Source organism: Eptesicus fuscus, chromosome 6 (assembly GCF_027574615.1).
Source record: "Eptesicus fuscus isolate TK198812 chromosome 6, DD_ASM_mEF_20220401, whole genome shotgun sequence".
NCBI lineage: Eukaryota > Metazoa > Chordata > Mammalia > Chiroptera > Vespertilionidae > Eptesicus > Eptesicus fuscus.
In genome coordinates, this window is record NC_072478.1 from 29,930,127 (window position 1) to 29,942,104 (window position 11,978).

General features: G+C 61.2%; 1 protein-coding gene across 1 annotated transcript; it reads left to right on the forward strand.

Annotated features, from left to right (window-relative positions):
- Nucleotides 1–175: 175 nt before the first annotated feature.
- MEX3D (mex-3 RNA binding family member D) lies at nt 176–9,465 on the forward strand. The gene is made up of 2 exons (XM_054717554.1): nt 176–1,008; nt 7,176–9,465. Exons 1-2 carry the CDS (start codon nt 417–419, stop codon nt 8,555–8,557), a joined length of 1,974 nt encoding a protein of 657 aa, XP_054573529.1. The 5' UTR covers nt 176–416; the 3' UTR covers nt 8,558–9,465.
- Nucleotides 9,466–11,978: the final 2,513 nt, after the last annotated feature.

Below are 11,978 nucleotides of genomic sequence, written 5' to 3' on the forward strand. Positions count from 1 at the left end.
GGCCGGCGCCCATGTGACCGCACCCCGCCCCGCCCCGCGCGTGCGCCCTGCCCGGAGCCCCATTGTTGGCCGCACGCGCGTCACGGGGGCGGGGCCGGGGCGGGGCGGGGCGGGCGGCCGGAGGGAGGGCGGCGGGAGGGCGGGAGGGAAGGAGCGTCCGCGCCGCCGCCGCCGCCGACGCCGCCGAGATCCCTGCCGCCGCTGCCGCCGCCTAGAGCGAGCAGAGTCGCGCCGCCGCCGCGCCTCCCGCGGCCCCGAGCAGCCCCGCGCCGCCGCGCCCCCGCCGCTCCCGCCCCGCCGCTGGATGCCGGCGGCCGGCGGCCGAGCTCTCAGAGGCGGAGGGCGGCGGCGCGGGCGGCGGCGGCGCGGGCGGCCGGCGGCCCAGAGGCAGGGGCGCGGGCCTGAGCGCTAGCGCCATGTCCGGCTCCATCGGCCAGCCCGACGGCAGCGGGGGCGCGGGCGGCAACGGGCCTGGGGCGGCGGCCAGCGGGGACCCCAGCCCAGGTGCTCAGCCGCCGCCCGCACCCGAGGCCGCCGAGGAGGCCGCTCCTGCGCCCCGGCCGCCACCCGAGCCCGACGACGCGGCCGCCGCGTTGCGCCTAGCGCTGAACCAGCTCTCGGTGCTGGGGCTGGCGGGCGCGGGCGACCAGGACGAGGAGGGGGCAGCTGCGGGCAGCGGGGATGGCGTGGCGGCGGCGGCACGGGGCGCGGACGGTGGGGCCGCAGTGGAGCCTACGCCCCCCGACGGGCCTGAGGCGGGCGCGCCCGTGGTGGCCGTGACCCCGGGCCCGCTGCCGCTTCGGGAGCCCGACGTAAGCCCCCCGCCGCCCCGGCCGTCGCCGCCCGATGTGTTCGCCAGCTTCACGGCCCACCCCGCTGCGCTGGGCCCCCCGACGCTGCTGGCCGAGCAGATGAGCGTGATTGGCAGCCGCAAGAAGAGCGTGAACATGACCGAGTGCGTGCCGGTACCCAGCTCCGAGCACGTCGCCGAGATCGTGGGTCGCCAGGGTGAGTGGCCGCCGTCGGGGGCGCAGTCCCGGGGGTCTCTGCGCTGCTGCTCCGGGGACAGGGCCGCCCCAGCCCAGCCCGCGGCCGCAAGCCAGACACAGGCCACGCCCCGCGTGGGCTTTGGCCTCAGTGGCCGCCTGTGCCTGTGCCTTTGTCCTGCCTTCGGCCCGCGAGAGAAACTTGGGCGCAGCTCGCGCTCCTCCCCACCACGCTCCGGCCCCACCGCTGCCTTTGTCTGGGCGCCTCCGGCCCGGAAGGACCCCGAGGTGCAGCGCTGCTGCGGAGCCCCGGGCTGTGCCATCCCGGGGACCAGGGCCCCGGGTAGGTGGTGGGCGCTCCACACTCAAAACAGGCATGGGGCGGGCCAGCTCGGGTTGTGGGGTGCTCAGTTAGGGTGATGAGAGAAGTTTGGCCGCACAAAGGGTACGTCACGACTTGCCAGCCTGGGGACCCTGCTGGGGGATGGGGGCAGGACAGGATGAGACAGGGTCCCACCCTGCTCTCAGTGCGAGTCGGGAATTTGGGGGTATGTGGAAGGACCAGTTGTAAAAGGGGCTCCAACCCATGGCCATAGCCTAGCAGGCAGGTGGGAAACAGGCCCTGGATGCAGGGGTCTCCTCAGTGGCTTTGCCGAGCTTCCCTGTGGCCGCCCCATTGTTCTCTTTGTTAGAGAGCCAGACTCAGATTTGCAGGGTGACATCAGGCTGGCCGCCGCTCATTGGCCCTGGAGCTGCGGGGTGGGCGGAGGGTGGTGGGCAGTGCCCACATACCCACCCACCCTGTTAGCTGCCTGCCCACCAGCCTCAACTTTCTCCTGCTCTCCTGCCCACACCTCCCCCCTCCCTGCCGGCCTCCTGTGGTCAGCCAGGTTCTAGAACTTGGGGTGGGGCCTGGGCGGGGCTTTAGGTAGGGCCAAAGGACACTCAGGCTGGGAGGGGGGGTGTCCCAGCCTCTGGGCCCTCGGGAACAGGAGCCAGAGAAGGGTGGGTGGTGACCTGAATTATAAGGTGGCCTGTCACCCTCCCCACCACAAGCAGAGGACCACAGGGATGCTCTAGACACGTCCTCTGCTAGTTCCAGTGGGTGGGGTGGCTCGGCCAGCAAGCCCTCTGGCCATTCATTTGTCCTTTCCACATGTGGACACAAGGAGTGCCAGGCGAGGTGCTGAGACCCACCATCAGGAGTGAGAGTGAGGGAGGAAGACAGGTCACTTTCTGAACCCTGCCAGCTGCCTTCAGGCTAGACCCATGCCAGACAGTTCTGCTTCACCACCCTTCCTATATAGGCCCCCTCTTCCCCACTCCTGTCCCCCAAAACGGCACTGGGACAGGTAACAGATAGCTACATATTGAGTGTCCAGAAGCCTGCAGGTGGGCAAGTGTGGATACCGATGCCTGGGGGCCATTTGCCCCAAACCACTGTGCAGTGGAGCATGAGGGTGTGTTTTGTGTGACTATGTGGTCCTGACACCTGAGGGTCCTTTCAGAGAGGCCTCATCTTCTGTCTTACAGGTGGTGATGGGAGTCAGGCAGAGGGCACTCGAACCTGTAGCCTCAGGCTGAGTGGTGTGGAGGAGTGAGCCTGGGGCCTCAGGCTCCACCCAACCTCCCGGGTGTGCATTTGGCACCCGGTTGTTGGGTGCCAGCCTGTATTCTTGGTGGTTGTGGACAACAAAGAAGACTAGGCAATACAGTGAATCCTGTAGACTGAGGAGGCCCTGTGACCCTGAGCAAATGAGAGCCCTTCTCTGTAATGGGGGGACGGGAGTGGGGGGGGGGGCAGCACCTCCCTCAGGGTTTTGTGTGGATTCTTAAGGCACTGGTTCTAACCCAGTCTGGCACTCAGTAACCACCCCACAACTGGGGTACAGGGTACCAGGGAGGGAGCCTGAATACCAGGACAGGTTGCATTGCCCCAGCTCCAGAACCATCTGTGGCTCCCATCCTCTCCCACCCAGTTCTCAAGCACACCCTGAAAGACTGCCCCAGCCCCACTCCTTCCCCTCCTCCCATCACCCACCCCACTCTCCACCCTGTGGGTCCCTGGATGCCAGGCCTGCCCCTTCTTACTGCTCAGGCTCTCCCCAGTGCAGGGGGCACAGCCTGCCCTCAACTACTCATCCTTTCCTGTCAATCCCTAGATTCAGGGCCACCCCTCCCCAAGAAGGCACAGGAGGAAGAGGCTGAGAGACGAGGCAGGGCTGGGATTTGAGCCCTGGTCTCACTGGCTCTGCCTACCCTGCTTCCTGGGAGGCTGGTGCACTGGCCATGGGGGTGACCTTGGGCCCATGCCCCCCCTTCTTGCCATCCATGTCCTGTACTCGGGGCGGGTCTGTGCCCATGTCTTCACCAGGGCTGGGCGTGGTCATGTTGGGTTTGAGAGCGATGATGAAGGCAGGGCCTCGGGTCTTCCATCTCTGAGGTCAGGCTGTGGATGGTGGCCTGGAATTGTCTCCCATTGTCTGTTCTCTGACCCCAACCCTGCAGGCATCAGGTGTCCTTTCTGGCAGCCAGGACACTGCAGGGGTGTTGGGGACCATGCCTCGGTGTTCCTGTCTGTCCACTGTGGGGCATAGAAATAAAGAGGTGTCCATGCTTGGGGGCTCCTTGTGTTGGCAATTATAGACCAGTCCTGTCATGGGGAGCTTCCCGTGTCCCTGTGTCCCAGACAAGCCAACTTCCTCCCAGACCACCCTGCTGCGACGTGGCGCACCCAGGACTGCAGTCCCCTTTGGCCTTGCCTGATGGTGGGGACTTGTCCTAGCCCTGTCCTGCCCCCGGAGCTCGGCCCCCGCGGTTCCTCTGTGGAGTGCTCCTCTGCCCGGTCCTCCTTCCCCTCGGGGCTTTGTTGACAGGTGTAGCCTGTGGTCACCTGTGGGGCCTGGTTCCCTGAGTGCCAGCACATGGTTATGGCCAGGACCCCATAAGGGGGTCATGTGAGTGGTGGGAGGCAAAGGGCTTCCCTCGTCTCCTAGGCTCCCCTGGAGACTCTCAGCCTTCCCGCCTTGAGGGGAGGGTTGCTAGGGCCTGAGGCAGGACAGTGTCAGCCCCAAGGGCTATCTCCACATTCCCAAGCACACCCCGTCCTCTGAGAAGGCTCCCGAGGAGCCTTCACTTCAGTCTATGCCCACCTGTCAATGGTGGCCCCCAGAGTTCCCCAGGCAGGGACTCAGCCCCTTGTCACCACCCACACTTTTTTGTTGTTAATTCTCACCTGAGGAGAATATTTCTTCCATTGCTCTTTTTTTTTTTTTTTTTGAGGGAAGGGGAGAGAGAGAGACATAGATTAGTTGCCTCCTGCAGGCCAGAGCTAGGGATTGAACTTGCCACCCTTCAGTGTTTCCACACTCTAACCATTGAGCAACACCAGCCAGGGCTCACCACCTGCTCTTACTGCACTCTATCATCCCCACTGGGGTAGGGGGTGTGTCCCGGATCACTGTGGATCCCCAGTTTCCTCGACTGGACATTCCCACTCTCCCAAGCTCTGCCCCCTCTCATGGTCTTGATATGAGTTGGGTTTGGGGGCCAACAGGTGTCACAGCTGAAGTGCAGTCAGAAAACTAGACTCCTCTTGGCCACTAAGGGCTCCACTCGGGGGCACCCAAGGGGAAGCTACATGGTCCCTCCCTGCCCTCACCCACCTTAGGGGCTCATCGCTCCAGCCTTGTGCTTGGGTTCAAGGCCCACTTGTTCATCTGTACAAAAGATCAGTGGTTTTGGGGGGTGGGAGGGTCATCAGTTGCTTGCATCTCCTTTGGCAAATCCCCCCTTTCTCCAGGCCTCAATAGATTCCCTCTCCTCACGTGGCTCTGCCAGAAACAAACATTTCGGGGGCAGGGCATCTGCCTGGGACCATGGCCCTTTGGGTCCAGCCCCAAATCTGTGAGGCTAGGTGTTTCCGCCCTCCTCTTATGGGTGAGGAAATTGAGGTACAGGAAGGTACCCTCAAGGGCCCAGGGCAATCCCGAGTTTACTAGCCCTGAGAGCATAGTCCCGTGGCTTCAGGAAGTTCAGAAAGTCAGGCATGGTGTCAGGAGAAACTGGAAGTGTGTGCAGGGGCCTGGCCCGGTCATGTTGGGCTTCCAGGAGGAGGGAGTGCCGGGCTGTAATGTGATGCAAAGAAGGGCCAGGACGGGGGTGAGGATGGTGAGGACACTTGTGTGTGGGGGACAGCATGGCCTAGGCAGAGGGAGTTGGCCAGGTAGGGAGGGGACCATCAGGGCAGGTTTGGAGCAGCCACAGGTCAGGGTGGGTTTGGGAGGCCAAAGAGAATGCCATTGAGACAACACAGCTTTGGTGGTGGTCGGGGGGTGACTAAGGACCCAGGAGGTGGGCATGGAGGTGGTAGGAAGGCAGCCCCTCCCTCGGAGATTTCTGACCCCCATTCACCTGCCCTGCTTTTGGCCAAGGCCCTGGTTGGGGAGCTCTGCTGTCTTCCTTGAGATTAGGGTAAGGCTGCCCCTGGGTGCCCCTACCACCTCTGGCACGGTCTCCTCGTTTTCTTTCTGGGCAGACATGCTGATCCTGCCGACATTTTTTCTCTTTTCTTTTTTTTGGTGTTTTTTGTTGTTGTTGTTGTTAATCCTCACCCAAGGATACTTTTTTCATCTAACTCCAGAGAGAGGGGAGGAGAGAGAGAAACATCAGTGTGAGAGAGAGACATCAATTGGTTGCTTCCCATTTGTGGGATCAAACCTACAACTCGGGTACATGCCCTTGTTGGGAATCGACCCGTGACCGTTTGGTGTGTTGGTCAACTGCTCTAATCACTTAGAACCGTGGTCGGCAAACTGCGGCTCTTTGGCCCCTTGAGTGTGGCTTTTCCACAAAACACCACGGCCTGGGCGAGTCTATTTTGAAGAAGTGGCGTTAGAAGAAGTTTAAGTTTAAAAAATTTGGCTCTCAAAAGAAATTTCGATCATTGTACTGTTGATATTTGGCTCTGTTGACTAATGAGTTTGCCGACCACTGACTTAGAAACGGGCCAGGGCATGATTCCGCTAATTTTGTGTCTTTCAATGTTGTGAAGTTAGCAACACTGTTACTCCTCTCAATGCCACCTCTGTATTGATACAATATCACTGTGTCCCTCTAGCCTCCCCTGAGGTTGGCTGGGGGTGGGGGTGGGGTGTCTTCCAGATTCCTTGGCCTGGACTCAAGATATCTCAGAAGGCCTTGGAGGGGTGGGTATCAGGGACCTGGGCAGGCACCACTGTCAGAGACCCTGAACAACTGCCCCTGCCCCTCTACAGGGTGGGACCCCCAGCCCTGGCAGGATGAAGCCACAGTGTCATGTTCCCAAGTGTCCCTGAGCATCCCTCAGAGGCCAGGGCCATGAGGACCTTTGAAGGGGTCCTGAGTGCAGGCCTAGGAGTCTACATGGGGCTGAGACCTCACCTCACCTACACTGGGCTGGAAGGGTCACGTGGTCAGGAGAAAATTGTAGGCAGCTTACACAATTTGAGCCTCGGTTTCCACACCCGTCAAATAGGGGGTTGATGCCAGAGGATCTGCATTCATATCCTAGGGCTGACATAATCAACTGAATAGCTTGCAACAATAGAAATTCTCTCCGATCCGGAGGCTGGAAATCTGAAATCGAGGTGTTGGCAGGGGTGTGCGCCCTCCAGAGGCTCCAGGGGACACTCTGTCCCGCGCGCTCTCCCGGCCTCTGGTGGCTGCCAGCAGCGCGCGGCGTCACTGCACTCCTGCCTTGTCACATGGCGGACTCCGTGTGTCCCACTAGCGTTCAGGGCCCACTCGACCCTACTGTGACCTCATCCTAACTGGTTACACTTGTAGATGCCCTGTTTCCAGGGAAGAGCCCGTTCCCATGTTCTGGATGGACATGGATTTTAGGGGACACTATCCAACCCACAACAGAGTCCTTGCCTTCTTGCTTTTTTGCCAACCCCAGGGGCACCCCGCGTGTTGCACCTGTGCTGGCCTTCGTCCCCGGGGCCCCCGGCGCCGGGGCCCCTGGTGTCTCTCGCATGACCAGAGGAGAAACTAAGGTCCCAGGTCAAAGGGTAGGACGCGGTATGTCTGAGATGTCAAAATGCCACAGGGGTACAGCCCACAAATGGAGGCTGCCAGCTGGCCTGGCCCCTACGGACCTGGGCAGGGGTCCCGGACCTCACCATGTTCCCCTCCCCCCCAACCCAGGGTGCAAAATCAAGGCTCTGCGGGCCAAGACGAACACGTACATCAAGACGCCGGTGCGCGGGGAGGAGCCCGTCTTCATCGTAACGGGCCGCCAGGAGGACGTGGAGATGGCCAAGCGGGAGATCCTGTCGGCGGCGGAGCACTTCTCCGTGATCCGCGCCACCCGCAGCAAGGCCGGCGGGCTGCCCGGCACCGCGCAGGGCCCGCCCAACCTGCCGGGACAGACCACCATCCAGGTGCGCGTGCCCTACCGCGTGGTGGGGCTGGTGGTGGGGCCCAAAGGCGCCACCATCAAGCGCATCCAGCAGCGGACGCACACGTACATCGTGACGCCGGGGCGGGACAAGGAGCCGGTGTTCGCCGTCACGGGCATGCCGGAGAACGTGGACCGCGCCCGCGAGGAGATCGAGGCGCACATCACGCTGCGCACCGGCGCCTTCACCGACGCCGGCCCCGACAGCGACTTCCACGCCAACGGCACCGACGTCTGCCTGGACCTGCTCGGAGCCGCTGCAGGCCTCTGGGCCAAGGCCCCCAACCCCGGGCGCCGGCCCACCCTGCCCGCCGCCAGCCTCCGCGGGGACAGCACCCTGGGGGCCCCGGGCGGCCCCGAGGCCTTCTACCCCGGCAGCCGCGGAGGAGGCCCGCCGGTGCCGGACACGGGCCCCGCCAGCCCCTATGGCGGCTCGGGCAACGGGGGCTTCACCTTCGGCGGCGACGGCCCCGGAGCCCCGGCCGGGCCCCCCGCCCCCGAGGACTGTGACTTCGGCTTCGACTTCCTGGCGCTGGACCTGACGGTGCCCACAGCGGCCACCATCTGGGCCCCCTTCGAGCGCGCTGCTCCCGTGCCCGCCTTCGTCAACGGGGCCCCCGCGCCCCCCGCGTCCGGCGTCCGGCGCAGCAGCGGGGCTGGTACCCCGCGACACTCCCCCACGCTGCCCGAGCCCGGCGGCCTGGGCCTGGAGCTCCCCCTGGCCCGCCGCGGCCCCCCGGACCCGGTGGGTGCCCTGCCCTGGCGGCCCCCGCAGGGCTCCCTGTCGTCCTTCTCGAGTAGCAGCAGCTTCTCCACGGCCACCTCGCTGCCCAGCAGCTCCTCCGCCTCCTCCTGCTCCCCCTTGGACTCCAGCGCCTCCGACATCAGCCGCAAGCCCTCGGCCGCAGCGACCTCCGGGCCCGGGGTGCCGGTGGCCTCCGCCACCCCCGGCCCGGCCCTGGTGCGGGAGTGCGTGGTGTGCGCGGAAGGCGAGGTGATGGCCGCGCTGGTGCCCTGCGGCCACAACCTCTTCTGCATGGACTGCGCTGTGCGCATCTGCGGCAAGAGCGAGCCCGAGTGCCCCGCCTGCCGCACGCCCGCCACCCAGGCCATTCATATCTTTTCCTAACGCGGCGCTCCGGCCACGGGCGGCCGGAGGCCCCTGGAGCGGGCTGTGCTGCGGCCGGGGTGGGGGAGGAAGGAGATGCGGGCAGGGGGTGGAGGGCCGGCCGGGGCGGGGGCAGGGGTTAGCGTGGCCAGTGTTTACAGATGAGCTTTAACTCCGGTCCCAGGCATGGAGACAGTGACCCGGCAGCCCAGTGGCACCTCAGTTCTTAACAAATAACAGTATTGAGTTGACAGGTTAAAATAAACCCGAGAGAAAAGGTCTGTTGCACTTTTTATTTGAGACACACACACACACACACACACACACACACACCTACACCCCCAGGGTGATCTTTTTAAAGAAAAAACAATTTTTTTACAGCAATCAGTTGTCCTTCTTTTCTATGGAGTGGATTTCTGATGTGACAGTGTTGTTTTTACGGGGTGGTGAGCCTCTGCAGAAAGTTCCGCCAGGAGGATGGTGACGTTTTTACTACCTTTTCACTCCCTTTTTGGGGCTAACTGGTCACCCTTTTGTAGGTCAGCCCCAGGAAGGCCGGAGGGGGGAGGGGGGAGGGGCACAGGGGTATCCCAACCAGAAATTTCTAACTTTTTTATTTTTAATTATTAATCCTCTTCTGCTGTGGTTTATGTTGTCCGTTTTTAAATTTTTTTAATTTTTTTTTTTTTTTTTTACTTTTACTTTTTACCTCTTGTGTATATGTAGCAAATTTATAGGGAAATATGTATGTACTTTATGGAATAAATTTTAAGAACTAAAATATATTTTATTTTAAAGTAACGGACCTTTAATCTTACGCAGCTAAATTACTGATTATATATTTGCTGAGCTGACTTAAGGGTTCAGAAAATTGTATCAAGAGTTTTATTTTTTGACTCCAAAGCCTTCTTAATAAAGTCTTTTTATGACGTGCGAGCCCTTGGCGTGGTGTGGGGCCGGTGGGCATGGAGAGGTTGGGTTGTGGGAGGGACCCTCAGACCCAGCTCCTCACCTTCCATCTTCCAGATAAAGGAATTTGGGGTACCCCCATTCCAGGTTCTGCAAGCCAGGCTCTGCCCGGTTCCAGATGAGAACATGAGATCGGTTGGTCCTGCCAGGCCCCCCTTTCCTGAGACTCGGGTCCTCCACATCCCTGGGGCTGGCCAGCCGTGGGGTCAGTTACGGCCACTGTGGGAGTGGCAGTGGCAGGCTGCCTCCTTGGGGCACCTTCCCAGCTCTGTGGTGGGTGTGGGGCCCCCAGTCCCCACTAGACAGGATCCACCTGTCACTGTGCAGATGGGGATACTGAGGTCTGGGAATCTGCCTCCTGGGTCCTAATACCGCCCATCCCAAAAGGACATCTGAGTGATGAGCCACAGGTGTCCCCCACTCACCTTAGGTCTCGTTGGGACCTGGCCCATTGGGCCACCAGACACAGTTCTGGGGCCAGTTGGCATGGAGGCGAGGACGGGGTGGCCAGGGGTGGGCCATCAGTAGTTGGGCACCACCAAAGTTCCAAAGGAAGGAAGGGAGCTCTGGAGTGAAGGAAGGGTGGGGTGCGGAACTTGGTGACAGGGAGGGGCTCCGGACAAGGTCTCCCCTGGCGGCTGGCCTGAGGAGTGGGCGATGAGAGGCTGGGGGACAGCCCGCTAGGAAAGCCCACGGGAGAGCTTCCAAGAGGCGACAAGGGGCTTGGGACACAGGTCAGGAGGGGCAACACCAAGAGACGGCGAGAAAACCACAGGTGGACGGGAGCCCCAAGGCCAGTGAACCCAGTGAGTGTCAGTCACATCAGACCCTCTGGCTGCGTGGAAGCACCTGGAGGGCTGAATCCTGGTCAGGGCGTCAGGGCATGGGTTGGGTATCAGGAAAAGCCACACACGCGGGGGCCCAGCCCAGCCCGTGGAATTTCCCCCTCTGTAAAACAAGGTGATCCCCCGTCCACACTCCCAACTTTGGTGAGGCTCAGGGGGGTCAAGTGGGTTGAATCATAGCCGTAAAGATTTATCTCCCAGCCCTAGCTGGTTTGGCTCAGTGGATAGAGCATAGGCCTATGGACTGAAAGGTCCCAGGTTCGATTCCAGACAAGGGCACATACCCAGGTTGTGGGCCTGACCCCCAGTGGGGGGCGTGCCGGAGGCAGCTGATCAATGATTCTCTCACCATTGATGTTTCTATCTCTCCCTCTCCCTTCCTCTCTGAAATCAATAAAAATATATATATATATATATATATATATATATATATATATATATATATATATTTTTTTTAAATAGATTTATCCCCCAGAACCTGTGATTGGGACCTTATTTGGAAAAAGGATATATGATTAAGGCTCTTGAGATGAGGTCATTCTGGATTGGGGTAGCCCTAAATCCAATGACGAGTATCCTTATAAGGGGCAGAAGAGGAGAGACAGACATGCAGAGGGAGGTTTCTAACTCGGACACTGAGGATGACGACAAGGCAGAGACTGGGGTGATGAGGTCACAGGCCGAGGGAAGCCTAGGTCCCCAGAAGCCACAAGAGGCAGGAAGGACCCTCCCCTGGAGCCTTGGGAGGGGCGCGGCCCTGCGCTTCTTGATTTGGGGCTTCTGGCCTCCGGGACCTTGTGAGAAAGATGCCCATTGTTTTAAGCTGCCCGCTGTGGTCATTTGCTCTGGCAGTCCCGGGGACCAGCACAGGTGGGCAGGCAGTGCTTAACCCGGCCCAGCTCACAGGTCAGCGGTGAAGCTGGACATGGCCGCAGGGGCCCCAGGTGATCTGGGGTGAGGTCAGGCCACAGCCAGACTGCAGGAGGGGGTGGAGGTGGCAGGGAGGTGAGGCTGTGGAGATCACAGAGAGAAAGGGCAGCCTCTGGGGCAGGGGTCCTCAAACTTTTTAAACAGGGGGCCAGTTCACTGTCCCTCAGAGAGAAGGAGGGGAGTCGGAGAGTGCTGCACATTCCACACTTGCGCACTGCGGCCGGAGACGAGTCGGCTGCTAAGCAGGACAGGCAGCGGCGGCAAAAACACCCGGCGGGCCGGATAAATGTCCTCCGCGGGGCGGTAGTTTGAGGACCCCTGCCCTGGGGGTTAGAGTTAGGGGCGAGAGGGGGGGATAGTAGTGAGTTATTGGGAAGGAAGTGGAGGCTGGAGCTCAAATCAGGGTCCCAAAGGGAGTGGGCACAATGGCGGGGGCGGGGGCGGGGGAGGGCCTGGGGTCTGCAAGGAGCTGAGGTGTGCATTTAGGTAAGCTTTGCCTTTTGACAGCCCTGGGTGAATCAGCTGTAATGTGGAGAGAGAAGAGGCACATCAAAACTGCTCTGGAGCCCTGGCCGGTTTGGCTCAGTGGATAGAGCGTCGGCCTACGGACGGAAGGGTCCCCAGTTCAAATCCGGTCAAGGGCACATGCCCAGGTTTTAGGCTCGATCCGGAAGCAGCCAATCAATGATTCCCTCCCA